This window comes from Branchiostoma belcheri, unplaced genomic scaffold (assembly GCF_001625305.1).
Source record: "Branchiostoma belcheri isolate BF01 breed outbred unplaced genomic scaffold, Haploidv18h27 scaffold15, whole genome shotgun sequence".
NCBI lineage: Eukaryota > Metazoa > Chordata > Leptocardii > Amphioxiformes > Branchiostomatidae > Branchiostoma > Branchiostoma belcheri.
The window spans coordinates 483,932-500,743 of NW_017802935.1; the positions used below are offsets into that span (position 1 = coordinate 483,932).

A 16,812-nucleotide genomic window follows, 5' to 3' on the forward strand; every position below is an offset into this window, starting at 1 on the left:
AATTACGTTGATTTTTGCGGAGGCTGCCTACGAATTACGAAGTCTAAAACGGCCGGATTACGCCTTACCGAAAAAAGGGCTTGCAGGCCCTCATATAGGCCAGAAAGCTGAAAACCGCTGCCCTCACAGAAACCGGACCGCCAGAACGGTCTGTACAGGAGGCTAGTGCCGTAACCGTAAAATCGAAAGTTGGAGCACGTATGAAACACTTATAAGTCTGGTTACCATTCTCCCCAGATCACCTTAGATGGTATAACATATTAACAGTGTCAGTGTAATATATCATTAACAGGTGCCAATGAAGCGAACTTCATCATTTCAATCAAGACTATATCCTTTCTGATTTCAAGCAATCAAAAATATGATACATGATGGGAATTTTATATTTGTGACCTGTGATACAAAGTTACATCATTAGATATAATTCGCAATCAATATTTGCATCATTGGTGAGAAAATGCTGTAATGATAGCTTTCCGTGAAAGGCAGGCGTGAAAGGATATCTAACATTCATTGCATTTACCAAATGCATCGCCAAACAACACCCACCGTGGACAAGTTTTCGCTTCAAAGCATCAATCATCAAAGGATTTCTTTGTCATGAAGGGTATGAAGACGTGAACCAGGAAACTTTCGGGATAGGCCAACGCTTGACCCATATTTAAAAAAAAACTGATACCCCCTCCAAAAAAGTGGACGATCCGAACGCTTTGTATTCCCGCACGTCAGGCTAGCCAATCAAAACGGTACGCGTTCGCAAAAGCATCCAATCAAATTGTGATGCGGAGGTATGCTCCACGACCTGACCAATCATAGCTCAGCGTACTTCGCGTACGGCGTTACACTTCGACAGCGACATCGTAGTCGGTCGGACGATGGACACGAAGTTCGTAGGTGTTGTTCAACTTTCAAAACGCCCTCGTCTCGGTCTCTGAATCGTCTCGAAACGACTTTTACGGACGTACACGCGAAGGGGACATCCCAAAGAAGAACCACCATGTATTGCCTGCAGTGGTTGCTGCCCGTATTGCTGATCCCGAAGCCACTGAATCCGGCTCTGTGGTACAACCACTCCATGTTCATGGGACTGTATCTCGCCAGTTTCTTCCTGGAGAAAAAGCCCTGCACTATATGCACGCTGGTCTTCCTGGCGGCTCTCTTCTTCATCTGCTACTCCTGCCAGGGGAACTGTGTCTTCTACAGTTGCACCGACGGCGACGTGTGAGGAAGAAACGCTCCGTCAAATCCCACAACAGTTGTACATGGTTGTACATATAACGTTACGTAGTCGTGTCGAATCATGGTGGTGGTGGTGGCAGCTTTCTGATTCATGATAATCATATAATCGTCTCACAAACATAATCATTTCTGGGCGCGAAGAAGTCTTTCACATCTACCATTGAGTGACAACAATTTTTACCCCAGATGTGCAGCAAGATGGATTTTGGCGGTACTGCGTATTTTCCTTTGGTGATGGCACGTCCGAATATAGCGTTGCGTTGGAAACTATGACCTATTGCGTCATCACCCACACAAGTTTGGACTGGTATACTATTTTACTCACAACAAAGAAGACTCGAAAATCAACGGAACATGTTACAAAAGAGACGTGAAACAAGATGTTACTTGGATTTGCCGTATGGACATCAGAACTTGAATGACTTTATGACTGATTTTTTTGCTAGGAAATCTCCATGTGTTTGAATTTTTGTGTGTAAAAAATCATGCATAAAGATTAATTAAGTAATAAGTTATAACTTTCTGCAACAGTATGATTTGTACATTGTACCTGGGCAATCATTTTCAACTTCGCAAATTGCCTTAGAGACTCTGCAAGAGCTTACATGTAATATTTCTGTTATTCCAATCATGGAATAGGGACTAGGTAGTGTAAGTAAAGGATGGTGGAAAAATTCACAAATTATGGGAGGATGTTACAATGTACACATGTACATATAACTAGGCACAGATATTTTGAAGCTGGCTACTAAATTTCTCTCTTTTAGATGCATTTATGGCTTGATATTGAATGTGGTAAGGGGCTATGTCTTTATGTAGCAAATTTTGTTACTCCATCCCAAAGATGATTGAAATGTATTGGACTATCCTGTTTTGTAATCTACACAGTCAAAACTGAAAATAGGACTTTTGAATAATTCGTGAACTCATGATTTAATGTCACAGGTTGCAACTCAGAATGTATCCTCCCATTTTTATCAAATAGCACACCAAAAGCCAGCTACGTATACATTTATACATACTTTGGATTTTTAACAAACTCTTTCAATGAGTGACTCTAAGCAGAGGTCCGCCTTTGCCCTGTTTTCTGACAACCAATGTTGGATACTTGGATGAGCCAGCTAGCTGTTACTAGTGGTAGAAAAATAAACAGGGCAAATCAGAGAAGATAGTCACAATCTTCCAATCCAACCTCTGCTTGGAGGGTAGATTCTGTCGCAAGGTCATCATAAAATGTAATGTAACAGTTCATATTACTATGCAGATATGAATTTTGTGGTCTCAATCTTTGTGATAGTTCTGGGGAACAGTGTTGGATTTTCTCTTACTGTAATGTTTCATAAACTCCTAGAATTTGGGGTTGAGTGGTTATCAGTGGATTGTGCAATAAGTACAATGTATAAAAGAAAAGTGTCTTACTCCTAATCCTCTATGTGACACTGGAAAATACATGGACTGCAGATCATTGTGAAATAATCATACAATTATACATGAGTGTTCATAATGTCTTTGGTGCCTGAACTCAGTTGCAAGGGTGCTTTGCAGCATGTACAATGTATGTCTACTATATTATCTGCATGTTTGAAGACTGTGATAATCAGCTTTTTCACTGTCAAGCATCCAAAGCTAGTTTCCACATGTATGCTTGAAAGTTCATCTGTGTTGGTAGAAGTCATTTGGAAACAAGTTTGAACTGTAACACAATCAATATTTTGGGTATGGTTAATTCTGGTGTTGGAAATTACAGTTCCGACATGTTTCATTGTTAATTATATTTTACATTACTACTAGTAACTTCTTAAGTGCCCTGCTGCTATATATATAGTAATCAGACTTTAAAAATGTGTTTAATGCTTTTGAATGTACAAGTTTGTCAACAGGTATTGGATGTGTTTTTACTGAAGATATGTTTGGACTGTTTTATCATGTAAAGGTATGGGCAGTCTGAATACAGGTAAAAAAAGATTTCAAGCACAATCGTCCAGTGGCATAGCATAATCTCCAAGCAGTTACAGCCTTGCCACTATAGGATCTGCTTGGAGATTATGTAAGCAGAAGATGTTGACCGTGATAGTGGGCAATGGGCATTTCCACAGTCAGATAATTCGAAGGTGAAATACCGAATCTATGTAGCCTGGGTAACTGGGAAAAAATCGGGGTAGCCATTATTAATCGAATGGCACCCAGGCTAGTATTTATGTACATGTTAATATGTTGTAAGTACCTTGACTAAGCTAGAGTGCGCACCAAGCTTGCCTTGATTTACTTCTCTCAAAGTCTGATCATGTAGAGCTTGTATATTACGGTAACAATACCTTGGGATCTTTGGTGGACAGACAATTCAGTTAGAAGCAGGATAAAGCATGGGTCATTCTTATTCCAATTGTAGTTATGCATATTACACAACTGTTAACAATAATCTAGCTATTGCCAGCTGTCCCAATCTGTAGAGATATGTATACCTGTATACTGAAGGCCAAACTTTCACAATCATGACAAGTCACAATGGTATAGCTTACAAGTCTGTCCCATACATGTTTGGTGTGAGATGGACAGACTCTTCCTTCAACACTTTATTACTGCATTAGCTTGATACTGGTATTAGTGGTATACATGTATGTATGTGTTCTTTATTCAAATTGCGACAACAATGCACTGGTATGTTTTGTTTTTATTAGACCATCTTCCATCCTATGTAGAGCCATTGTTTCAGAAGTAGAACAGAATGGGTCCAAGTTAGTGGTTTTCTGTATGTGAAGATTTGGAATGTTGCAAAGGAATGTTCAAACACTTTAATTTTACTACATGTACAATCCATCTCACTTTCACCATATGAAATGTCCCACAGTACGAAGTATGTCTTTCCACCATGAAAATATTTTTAAGTAGTTACAGATTGGGCAAGTTATGCATGAATATTATACACTATTTTGGTATGGAAATCATGTACAATTGATTAAACAATAAATATAAAAAATAAATGGCTGGTGCCATTTCATCCCAGCTCTTGTATTCTGAGTTTATTCATATAACTGGCATGATTCTTATGCTGTAGAATTTTGAAGCAGGCAGTGATAGAATCAACTAGAGATAATGATCCAAGACAGCCTTTTCCATATCATATAGTTTATTTCAGCCCCTCTACTATGTAGAAGTACAGTGACTTCATACTTAGACAGAAGCAGTTTTATTTCATAACTACAGCTAAATTATTGCATAGTGATTCACAGAAATTGACATAATCTGTAGCAAGAGTCTGTAACTGACAGTACAGTGCAGTACATATAAGAATATAAAAGACATAACTTATAGTATTGCTAAGTAAATGAGGATATATCTTGAGTATATAACTGACAGTGTATGTATTAGCTGCCTGTAAAGGTATACCACTAAAAAAAGCTATAATACATATCTATCTAGTTAATATCTGACAGCATCAAGAAGAAACAATGCATTACATCATACTGGAGATCTTTAAGTTTAGAAATTTTTAAACAAGCTTTTGATTTAAATATCTACCATTAATTCCACCATTCAAATGCAGCATATAAATCAGAAATACAAGGGGCACCTTTTATTTAAAGGCACTCTATGTAGTTTTTTGCGCAAAAATTTGGAATATTCTAATTATACTAAATTTCAGTGTTATTAACAGTTACTATCACTTTTCAACACATTTGTGTCATTATTTCACATTTCTTACGTATATTTTGTCCGTTCAAACAGTCCTTCTTGGGTACCCGGTGCCACCGGTTTGCTCAGGACAACAACAACAACATACAGGGGTTGCCCCCTAGGGTGGCTAATTGACCCGGCTTGCCAGGCTTGATTGACAGGGGCACATGTGACAAGATATAGCCTCCTTAGAAGAACACTCATATCTTTCACATGAGGTCTGGTGGAATATAATTATCAACTTGGAGTATTTTGTTGGGCATGAAAAAACTGTGGTCATTATCCCTTCAAAAGAGATAAAAAATCTGGTAAACGGTTAGGTATTTCAGAAACTGGTAAGCTATCAACTGACACCCCACTGGGATGTAGGTCAAACCACTAGCAGTGGACAATACAATGTACCATATGTGCGGTTTGGCCAGAGGTTGTATAGAAGATCATTCACAGTTTTCTAAGCTTCTAAGGAGCAAGGATGTTGTATTTTTTGTTGAGGAGTATGATTTTGGAATACTAAAGGGTTAAGTCAATGTACTATGTAAAGAAAAGAATGAAAAATATACTTTCTGTATTGTCAAAAAACTACATAGAGTGCCTTTAAAGTGTGTGGAAGCAGGTTCATTTGAGACTCCACACTAAAACATTTCACTTTCCCTGTGTTGGAACAGTGACTGCAGTCTCTAGTCAACTTAAACTATGACTAGATGTTTATGGATTTGGTAGGACTCCAATCATGTATTAAATCAGCATGTTGCTAGATTTTGTCTGACCCTGAGCTCTTGGTTTTTGGTTTTCCTTTAATGCCCACGATCATGATAATGATCATTCTGGCATACTCATTTACACCTGGGCAAAGTGAGGAAAGTCGTGTTAAGTGCCTTCCCCAAAGTCACAAGGTTGGTGACTTGGCAGGATTCAAACCCAGGACCTCTAGGTTCTGAGCCAAATGTTCTGCCGTAATGCCACACAACTAAGCTCTTCACTCATAACTTTAATGAAAAGAGGACATGAATAAACAAATTCACAAACACACAAACAAACAAATTTCTTTCTCTACTTGGAGTTGACCCCCCAGTCGTATGACATGTGACTGAGTTTGTACTTTTTGCCGACTAACAGTTCTGACACCTGGGACTTCTTCTGTCCTGCTGACATGTGGTCGTAGACCCACTGTAGTACCTGTATGTGGAGACAGAGTTCCATGGGTTAGTACATGTATGCATGAATGATATAGATTAGGCCACACCAATTTAATTTGTTGGTTCTCCAATTTTTTTTCCAAAAAAATATGAAGCAACAGGGCAAAAAAATAAAAACAGGTCTAGGCATCCTATTATACTGTAACAATAGAAGCCATGAAGTCAACAAAAGGCTGGGTGTTGTAGTATATGTAGCCGATGTAGGTGGCCCTTTTGCGGCAAGAAGCAGAACTCCAGTCATTAGTTCTGAGGAAGGTGTCTGATAGACAACAAAACATAAGCAAGGTGAAATAATAAGTTTGGTTGTGTAAAAGAAAACACCTATATCCTATTATAGTCCCAGATGCTACAAAAGGAGCCATGAAGTCAACAAAAGGCTGGGTGTTGTAGTATATGTTTTATTATTTCTGTAAACTGGGCCCCACTGAAAATCAACTTCTCAAAGCTGAGTTGGGCTACCCAGGTGTGTTAAAATGAAATAAATAAATCCAAAGCAACACCATGTCTCTTCCTTTCCTACCTCATCATTGTGGCTGCCGAAGTCGACCTTGTACCACTTGAAGATTTTGCTGAGCGAGACTTCCTTCCTGCTCATGTCCACGCGTATCCCATCATCCCCTTCCAGAAAACCCTCTGCTGCGATCTTCAGCTGTTTGTCCACTTCCTGGGGAGAAGGTAAGCGTGTGAGTTCTGGCTCAAAATTCATATATACATATATGACTGGTTTATTTGCAAAGACATACATAATACATAATACTGCAAATTGGAAGCTTTTTTTTGCAGCCTAGAGGCTGAATTAAGCAGCTTTAACAATTACTAAAGTATACACGAATAACAATGTATTGCTTGGCATATACATAACATCACTTGTGCACTCTATTAGACTAGTGCAGATTTTATGTTAAAATTAAAATTACAAAAAATAACTGCACAGAAAACACTTAATGGGTGCCCAACATGTCATACAACAAATGCTTTCATTTTTCTCTACAAAATATCAAGAACACCCTGAGTGTACTCCAATGATAGATATCCGAAGATATCCAATTGCAAAGTACGTAGCTTGTGTTAGCAATGATAGCATAGTCTGACCTGAGCAGAGTAGGTTTTGATAGGAGGACAGCTTTTCGCCCCACACACGAGAGCGAAGTGTATGAGCGGCTCCGGGTTTTCCAGCGCGACGGGCAGCCGCGGGTCGTCCTTGCCGAACGGGCGGAACAGCTGACCTATGCCCTTCCTGTTCCCGCGAAGCACGCCGTTCTCCATGTCCTGTAGGGAGTAGATGTGACCGCCCACGATGTAACTCACCACGTTGAAGAACTGGGGGGACAACACACGTGACATTAGATAGCTTTAGACAATGTTTAGAGTTAGATGTGCAACGGTTAAGGGTAACAAGTCGTCTGGTTTAATATAACCAGCTGCCGCCACGCTGCGTGCCTGCAAAGCTGGTGTGCTACACCAAGGTCACACCAATTTGATTTGTTGGTTCTCGGATTTTTTCAGAAAAAATATGAAGCGACAGGGCGAAAAAAAATAAAAATAAAAACAGGTCTAGGCATCCTATTATAGGCTTAAATGCTACAAAATGAGCCATGAAGTCAACACAAAAGGCTGGGTTAAAATTGAAACATTGAATTTTGAACTTTTAATCAAACCACTGCAATGATAGATGGGAAAACTGTAACAAGTAGGAAGAAAAGGACTTTCCTCAACTGTTGGGGGGCAAAACATGAGCATTTTTCAGTTGATTCAGGACCAGAATCAATTTTTTTTTTTTTGCAAATCAGAAAAAAACGAAGAGGCAAATCCAGGCAAATCCGAGAACCAACAAATTAAATTGGTGTGGCCCAAGGGGCAGTTACACTGGTTATACAGATACTATGTAATAAGGACAAAATTCGTGTGTGTGTGCCTGCGGCATCCTTTCTGAATAAACTTGATTTGACTTGAAGGGGGATTATACCGGCTATACAGATACATAACAAAATATGTATACATCAACATTATACTATCTTATACACATGTCGCCAAGATTGCCATGCAAAGATATAGGCCTGGGCCCTAGCCTGGGCTAATATTAGTGACACAAGACACTGTACATGACTATATCACCAGATCTGGAGAGCAAGCATCATCTCTTGATATGAAAGAATGTCCACACACACATCTGCAAAAGGAAAAGGAGGCCTGGAAGACAGCCCTTTACTATCAATAATATACTAGTATGTGAATGTGCTGAAAAGAGACACTCGGTGATAATATTGGCATGGGGAGTGCATGGATTGATTGATTGACTGATTGATTGATTGATTTATTGATTGATGGAATCCTTACCTTGTATCTCTGCCACAGGCTGGTTGGAGGTCCCACCCTGACATAGGAATGGATGACCTTGTACACTGATTGATTGATTGATTGATTGATTGATTGATTGATTGATTGACTCCTCACCTTGTACCTCTGCCACAGGTTGGTAGGAGGCCCCACCTTGACGTAGGCATGGATCACCAGTGCGTTGTAGATGTTGATGAAGAAGGCAAGTTTCTCCTCCCTGCTCAAGTCTGTCACGTTCACCCTCTGTAGCTGTGCTGTCAGAGTCACATACTCGGCAAAGTCAGGGCTCTCCCCGATACCCTTGTAGTCTACTTTCTGGGAGAGAAGAAAGTTCAAGTTCATTGCATAACTAGACAAGTAACATTTGCAAAGCAAATGCATATTATGTTTACCTTCGGACATGGTCTGCCCTGTTAATTTTTACTCAAACATATTCACATACATGTACTACTAGTATATGGTGACAGAAGCAGAGCAGACCATGAAGTTTGCAACATTATGTAACCTAACACCAGTCACCATGGTGACAGACGTCAACAAATCATGTCATTGGCCAGGTCAGAGGTTAGTGTTTGGAGAAGAGAAAATTGAGTAAAAACAATATCATGTTTTCCTTCAGTAAACATAATAATTGTAATAGGTAGGGCTACGTGTTTTATAAGACTAGTACTATTTCAAGCACTTTATAAAACTTCCAGCTAATTATGCTAAACTATACTGTAAAAAAAAACAAGCAAACAAAGCTTACCTTGCCGTCCTTGGACAAATGTTTGGAGTAGATTTTCAGGATGAGTTTTCTGATCACTTCACTCAGTTCACCAGCTGTAGATGGAGCAAAAACTCATGGTATAACTTTAACTGATTACTAAAAAAATATAACATGAATCAAAGGCTTGGATATCTGAAGATCACATACTCTTTAATAGGATCAACAGACAGTGAGGACAGATGTTTGTTGACCTTAGACTTTGGGTATTTAAAACTGCAGAAACAAGCCCCTACCAGGTCTAGGCTGACATTCGGCCGTCACCCCTGCGTTCAGGGCGCTCTCTGAGTCGTCCTCCAGAAGTCTGTAGAACAGAACCTCGTCCTTGAACTTGTGGTCGTCTGTCACATGGTGCCCGAACCCTCGCGTCACCAGCTTCTGCCCCATCTCTACTGCTTCTGCCCTTTCTGCAATAAAAATGGTACAGTTCAACTTTTGGTAGTGATAATGCATCACGGACTCAAAGGAGTGGACCAGTCAAACAGCCAACCAGATTGAGTGAGTGAGTGCATGTGTGAGTGAGTGAGTGAGTGAGTTGTGTGTGTGAGTAAGTGAGTGAGTGAGTGAGTGAGTGAGTGAGTGAGTGAGTGAGTGAGTGAGTGAGTGAATGCATTTACCGTAGCCCTGGTTTTTGCAATGTTTGAAGTTCGTGGCAGTGTTTTTATCTGCATCTGTATAACTTCATGATAGGATCATTGTACATTATACTTTCTGTATTTATGCCATGGCAATTACATCCTCAAACTGTCAGAATAACCTAGCCTGGCTGCCATCTGATTTTGGGGGTTGCCGTTACAAATCTGTTGGCACCCAGGCTAAGAATAACCTAAACACTGAGAAAAAAGTTGAGTTCTAGGTTACCTAATCCTTTTTCCTTGACCAGCCAGTCGACAAACTCCCTGCCGACAAAACAGTTCCTGTAGGTCCTGAGGTTGTACTTCCTGTCCTTGATGAGTCCAGACTGTTTCAGCTCCTGTACAAGCATGGCATACTCATCTGGCTCACAGTGGAACCCTACTGCAGCTGGGAGGAACAAACAAACAAACAAATAAAATAAACAATCAATCATAGAAGTAAGGCGTACTCGTCTGCCTCACAGTGGAACCCTACAGCAACCGAGTGGAAAGGGGGACAGATTTCAACAAGAAATCAGAGATGATAATGTTCCAGAATTTTAAGAAGTACATGACAAACTAGTAATCAGCTAGACTAGTTTTCAGACGGCATCCACCATCTTGCATCAGCTCATGAAAAGGTAGTCACGTGACCTAGATGTTTGAAATCAGACCTCTGCATCCTAAATTCCTCCACATACGGCCAACTTACTCCCACCTGGCAGGTGCTGGGTTAGCCTGGGTGCCATTTTCCAGGCGAGTCGACTAACAAACAAACAACGAAACAAAGTTTATCCAACTGTACCTTCCTCCTCCTCAGCTGTGAGAGGGTCAGGTGGCACAGGAGCATCAGGTGGGGGGTCCTTCTCTCGCACCTCCGCAATCAGCTCCTGTAGTTCTTCCTCACTCTGGAGAATATAACCAGAACTTCGTGTACATATTAAACACTGACAGACCTACAGTGCCACTGAAACTGTAATGTTACTGTACTCCTTTAGCAGACCAGCTCCCCTGGTAAGTTATTTGTCTATGTATATGGCCGATTTCTACTCTTTCCAGCCTCCAGGTCATAAGGAATAGGTCAGGGTCAGACAAAATATAACAACATACAGGTTACATACCTTTTAAAAGTCCTAACAAACTACAAACAGATAGCCATACAAAATAAATTTGTTTGGTGAACTTGGTGATCTAAATAAAGCATATTTGTATTATGATTCCCATACCGGTCGAAAAGAAGTCTAAATGTTACCTCATCAAACAATGTTTCTTTTGTTACAAAGAAAATAAATAAAAAAAAACAGCTGCTCACATATTGATTTAAAACAGACCTACCAGTTTCTGTAGTTCCTCGTTGCCTCCAACATGGACAGCATTGAAGAAAATCTGAGGGACTGTGTTCTTCCCAGTTCTGGTTCTGACCTCTTCTCGAATCTAAGGTACAGATAATGCAAACATGGTTTATTACATTGTCATCCTTGTCTTATGAGTTATATCAACAGTGAAATATATATTAAATGATACCAGCTTACATAAAGAGAGTTTTAATCTTTAAGACAAAATTTTACTTCCCCATTTGTACCTGTATTCTAACGGTATGACTCTATCTCTTGTTGTCCATCTGTAATGGTATATGAAAATTAAAACCTCATTGTTACCATTCTTCAGATTGAGACTTTCTACTATATTATGCTTGGTGGTGTATTTAACAGGAAGAATGAGACAGCAGAAAAGCAGCTATTCAAAAGTAACAAACGAAAATTGTTTATCCAACAGATAGATTACTACTAGTCTAATGAGAGTTTAACCCGATCAACCATGTCAAAGCACATTAGCTATGAAACATACTAAGTGGGATTTTATCTAAAAGAGGTACTTAAAAGTGTTCATTACTAATAATTTATTACATGTCTAATGTTACCAGGAATCTTGCTTGTTTGTTTAGTCAAGTGAAACACCACTCCTAGTCTGATTGAACAGAAAGGACACAGGATGTGAACTTATTGTCAGTATCATGACTGTGCAAAAATCCTCCTTGGACAAAGTAAGAAACACGCAACGTCTGCTTGAAAACAATTAAAGTAGACTTACTAGTAAACCTCCAAGTTATTTGGAGTGAATGTTACAACAACAAATGATATCAATGAGCATCTAGTGGCAACAGGTGACTTCTTGAAGTGGTTTAAAAGATGTCAACAAATTATAGTCCAACGTCTGTTTGGAGCTTTAAATTATAATGTTAACGTTAAACCTCCAACTTCCAACATGGAGGTTAGAAAAACAACTCCATGCTTGGAGCACTTAATGTTACAACAACAAAGCCTTAAGTAAGAATCTTAATAAGCACCTGACAACAACAGTTAACGACCATACAGTATACTATTTACATGTGCAAGATGTCAACAAATTACAGCAAGTCATAGTAGTTTGTCACCTGAGGGTACTTGTCGAGTGAGACGTCGGTGTAAGGTAGACCCAGCTGCTCCAGGTAGTTCTTAGCGCGGATACAGTGGGGACAGCCCACGATGGAGTACACCAACACTCTACCCTTCAGTTCCATGGGGAAATACCTTCACTTTAGCTGCCAGATAGAAAATGCCGAAAATATTAACTCTCAGGTTTTGCTGTGAGTACTAAAGTTGAACTTGAAGACCACTCCCTGCTAGTGCTGTTGTTATTTAACACAAAGTGATTGTGCGGAGATATATCCGGTATTCGCAGAAGTGATTTGCGTGGTGCTGGGCACTTAGGCAGGTAGGCAGGTAGATTTGCGTGAATGGTTTTGGACTATCCCATTGCGATAAAGGGTGTTTGTGTGAAACGTAACACTTTCATACTCTCCAAGCAGAGGTTTGGGTTTGGGGTTATTTTAACCGTGTTTTTAGGCTTTTTTTATCGGTGCTTCTCTTTTGCACTCAATTTGTTTTTCCATTAAATCCTAAAAACACGCTAAAAATAACCCCAAGCCCAAAACCTCTGCTTGGAGAGTAACACTCTCATCCCCCTCCGGCCCCCGCGGATGACTTTTGGACCGTCCCAAATGTTGGTTCACCTTTGACCCTACAAGATGGCGGCCTAAGCACATGTGTGACGCGCCGATATGAGGCATAAGACATGGTCACGGAAAAACTCAATAGTTCACACAAAAACGGTCCAATCAGCCATATAAATGTGTCTTTGTAATCGTCACGAGTTGTCCTAGCTCCTGCAGTGCACCCGAGCAATCAGACTTCTGCGAGAAACGAGATTTATCGAGTTAAAATTGATGCATATTCAGATAGTTTTCAATGGTTTCCGCCATTGTTTTCAAGCCCAAATACGCACCACATGGGGGTTTTGAGGTGTCCGCTTAGGAGCCGAGGCACATCTGTTTCCGGGTCACGCTACCAAGTTGTGACGGTAGTGTACGGGAGTAGTACAAATGTAGTAAGCATCCTCTGACAGCGTTTATGAAGTAACGACTTAACGAAATGTTCAAGAAAGTGAGGCTAAAACACTGGGCTTTCAGCGATGACCACACCCGATAGGTTGTTTTGTGACTGAAACGAAGAAAGCCTCACAAATCCAATATATTATGCTGCTCATCGCAATCACGGTTTTAGACGATTACCTTCTAGAAAATAGTATAGCAACTTTAACAATCCTTTTGTATGTATTTTTCCATGTATTGTTGTCTCCATGTCTTTGTTACTTGCAATTAGCCCAAGGGCACGAACTTGCAATAAACTTATTATTATCGAAGAGCAAGTTTGAAATTGCGTCATACTACTCATAGGATTGACCGCAAGTTTCATCATGACAGAAAATTTCACGTCAAAAGTGGGCATTGTATATACTCTTAACAGAGCAGAGTTGAAAGTGCGTCATTGGAATGACGCAAACTTTAAAGTGCGTCATACGAATGACACAGTTTTATCACAGAAAGTATACTCACCACCGTTAAACTAAACTTTGCAGCATGGAGCCAACACCCAGAAAAGTGGCCGTTGCCTCCCCTAGCAACACATAGAAACCACTTTTTGACCCCGATGTCCACAGATTTTGCCCAATGTTTGAAAATTGCCTCATGTCCACCCAGTGTAAAAACATTTGCAGGAGGCCTAGGGGTTCTGCTAGACCAGGTGAGGGGCTGTCTGGAAATCAATGCTGGATCGTATTGTAGCAAATGACCAACTGGTTTAATTTCCAAAGCATATCTCGTGTCTGGAAAACGCGTACGCTTCGTGAATTCACATTTTAAGAATTTCACACAGAGCAGCTGTTTGATTAAAAGCAAAATTTGAAATATTCGCTGCCCGATATAAGACAATTATAAGAAATAGTTGTTAATCTGCTGGAGACTGCAGACACTAAATTTGTGTAAACTAGTTATATTATCAGAGCTCCTAGACAGAAATTCCAGTCTACGAATGACACTGTTTCACCACAGTAAGTTGGCGTGGTATATACTTTTAACAGAGCATTCTTGAAAGTGCGTCATTGGAATGACACAGTTTACCACGGCAGAAGTTTTCTATGAAATTAGGCACGGAATATACCCTTAACAGCCCAATCTATAAAGTGCGTCATACGAATGACACAGTTTCACCACAGTAAGGCTTCCCGTCAAAAGTTGGCGTGGTATGTACTCTTAACAGAGCATACTTGAAAGTGCGTCATTGGTATGACACAGTTTACCACGGCAGAAGTTTTCTATGAAATTAGGCATGGAATATACCCTTAACAGCCCAAACTGTAAAGTGCGTCAAACGAATGACACAGTTTCACCACAGTAAGGCTTCCCGTCAAAAGTTGGCGTGGTATGTACTCTTAACAGAGCATTCTTGAAAGTGCGTCATTGGAATGACACAGTTTACCACGGCAGAAGTTTTCTATGAAATTAGGCATTGAATATACCCTTAACAGCCCAAACTGTAAAGTGCGTCATACGAATGACACAGTTTCACCACAGTAAGGCTTCCCGTCAAAAGTTGGCGTGGTATGTACTCTTAACAGAGCATTCTTGAAAGTGCGTCATTGGTATGACACAGTTTACCACGGCAGAAGTTTTCTATGAAATTAGGCACTGAATATACCCTTAACAGCCCAAGCTATCAAGTGCATCAAACGAATGACACAGTTTCACCACAGCAAGGCTTCCCGTCAAAAGTTGGCGTTGTATGTACTCTTAACAGAGCGTACTTGAAAGTGCGTCATTGGTATGACACAGTTTACCACGGCAGAAGTTTGCTATGAAATTAGGCACGGAATATACCCTTAACAGCCCAAACTGAAAGTGCGTCAAACGAATGACACAGTTTCACCACAGTAAGGCACGGCGGTCTTGTTTTGTGGCCTTAGGAATCATATTTGAGTCACGTTGGTTTATAAGTTGTAGTCAGGGTTCCTTGTACATGCTCTGTTAAGAGTGTATACCACGCCAACTTTTTGACGGGAAGCCTTACTGTGGTGAAACAGTGTCATTCGTTTGACGCACTTTAAAGTTGGGGCTGTTAAGGGTATATTCCGTGCCAAAATTCGTAGAATAATTTATTCCGTGGTAAACTGTGTAATTCTAATGACGCACTTTCAAGTATGCTCTGTTAAGAGTACATACCACGCCAACTTTTGACGGGAAGCCTTACTGTGGTGAAACTGTGTCATTCGTTTGATGCACTTGATAGTTTGGGCTGTTAAGGGTATATTCCGTGCCTAATTTCATAGAAAACTTCTGCCGGGGTAAACTGTGTCATTTCAATGACGCACTTTCAAGTATGCTCTGTTAAGAGTGTATGCCACGCCAACTTTTGACGGGAAGCCTTAGTGTGGTAAAACTGTGTCATTCGTTTGACGCACTTTAAAGTTGGGGCTGTTAAGGGTATATTCCATGCCTAATTTCATAGAAAACTTCTCCCGTGGTAAACTATCTGTATCTGTATCTGTATAGCCGGTATAACCGCCTTTCGGCGTAACACACCAGCTTCGCAGGCACGCGGCGCGGCGGCAGCTGGCTATATTACACCGATCGACCTGTTACACCTAACCCTTGAACTTCTAGCTCTAGACATTGTTTAAAGCTATCTATTGACAATGCCCCTACTGTACTTGGTGACAGTGAGTTCCACTCTGCGATAGTTCTAGGAAAGAATGAATTCTTGAACACCTCAATCCTTGGTTTATAACTCTGGTATTTGAATGCATGGCTATTTCTTGTTCTCTTCTGGGCTGGTATTAGGTACTTAGTAGTTGGGACATCCACCAGTTTATTAGTCATTTTGTACATCATGCATAGTCTGGACTTCTTTCTTCTGTCTTCCAGTGAGGTCCACTGTAGGTTTCTTTTCATTTCCGTGACACTAGCACCTCTTTCATACTTGTTCATACAGAATCTTGCAGCTTGATTCTGTACCCTTTCCAATTTGTCTTTGTCTTTCTTTGTATATGGATCCCATACTGTCGCAGCACATTAACTATGTCATTCCAATGACGCACTTTCAAGTATGCTCTGTTAAGAGTGTATGCCACGCCAACTTTTGACGGGAAGCCTTACTGTGGTGAAACTGTGTCATTCGTTTGATGCACTTGATAGTTTGGGCTGTTAAGGGTATATTCCGTGCCTAATTTCATAGAAAACTTCTGCCGTGGTAAACTGTGTCATACCAATGACGCACTTTCAAGTATGCTCTGTTAAGAGTACATACCACGCCAACTTTTGACGGGAAGTCTTACTGTGGTGGAACTGTGTCATTCGTTTGACGCACTTTAAAGTTGGGGCTGTTAAGGGTATATTCCGTGCCTAAATTCGTAGAATAATTTATTCCGTGGTAAACTGTGTCATACCAATGACGCACTTTCAAGTATGCTCTGTTAAGAGTACATACCACGCCAACTTTTGACGGGAAGTCTTACTGTGGTGGAACTGTGTCATTCGCATGACGCACTTTAAAGTTGGGGCTGTTAAGGGTATATTCCGTGCCTAATTTCATAGAAAACTTCTGCCGTGGTA

The 16,812-nt window shown here is 40.4% G+C and overlaps 2 protein-coding genes across 2 annotated transcripts in view; both read right to left on the reverse strand.

Moving 5' to 3' along the window:
- Window positions 1-859, reverse strand: part of LOC109465163 — a 24,402-nt gene extending 23,543 nt beyond the window's left edge. The window contains exon 1 of the mRNA XM_019762310.1: window positions 827-859. Coding sequence (XP_019617869.1) covers window positions 827-859 — 33 coding nt within the window. The remainder of the gene's footprint in view (window positions 1-826) is intronic.
- Window positions 860-5,515: 4,656 nt separating this feature from the next.
- Window positions 5,516-12,556, reverse strand: LOC109465380. Its single transcript, XM_019762600.1, has 10 exons — window positions 12,262-12,556; window positions 11,163-11,261; window positions 10,633-10,735; window positions 10,075-10,236; window positions 9,450-9,620; window positions 9,196-9,269; window positions 8,565-8,762; window positions 7,203-7,430; window positions 6,631-6,774; window positions 5,516-6,090 (listed from the first exon to the last, which is right to left on the reverse strand). Exons 1-10 carry the CDS (start codon window positions 12,385-12,387, stop codon window positions 5,965-5,967), a joined length of 1,431 nt encoding a protein of 476 aa, XP_019618159.1. The 5' UTR covers window positions 12,388-12,556; the 3' UTR covers window positions 5,516-5,964.
- Between the last annotated feature and the right edge of the window lie 4,256 nt (window positions 12,557-16,812).

Excerpts from the sequence above, each read along its gene's own strand:
- LOC109465380 (XM_019762600.1), bottom strand. The coding sequence starts at position 12,387 with ATGGAACTGAAGGGTAGAGTGTTGGTGTACTCCATCGTGGGCTGTCCC. Across the intron at positions 10,237-10,632 it reads CACAGCTGAGGAGGAGGAAG|CTGCAGTAGGGTTCCACTGT; the intron begins GTACAGTTGGAT and ends TGTTCCTCCCAG. Across the intron at positions 6,775-7,202 it reads TCAAAACCTACTCTGCTCAG|GAAGTGGACAAACAGCTGAA; the intron begins GTCAGACTATGC and ends CCTTCTCCCCAG.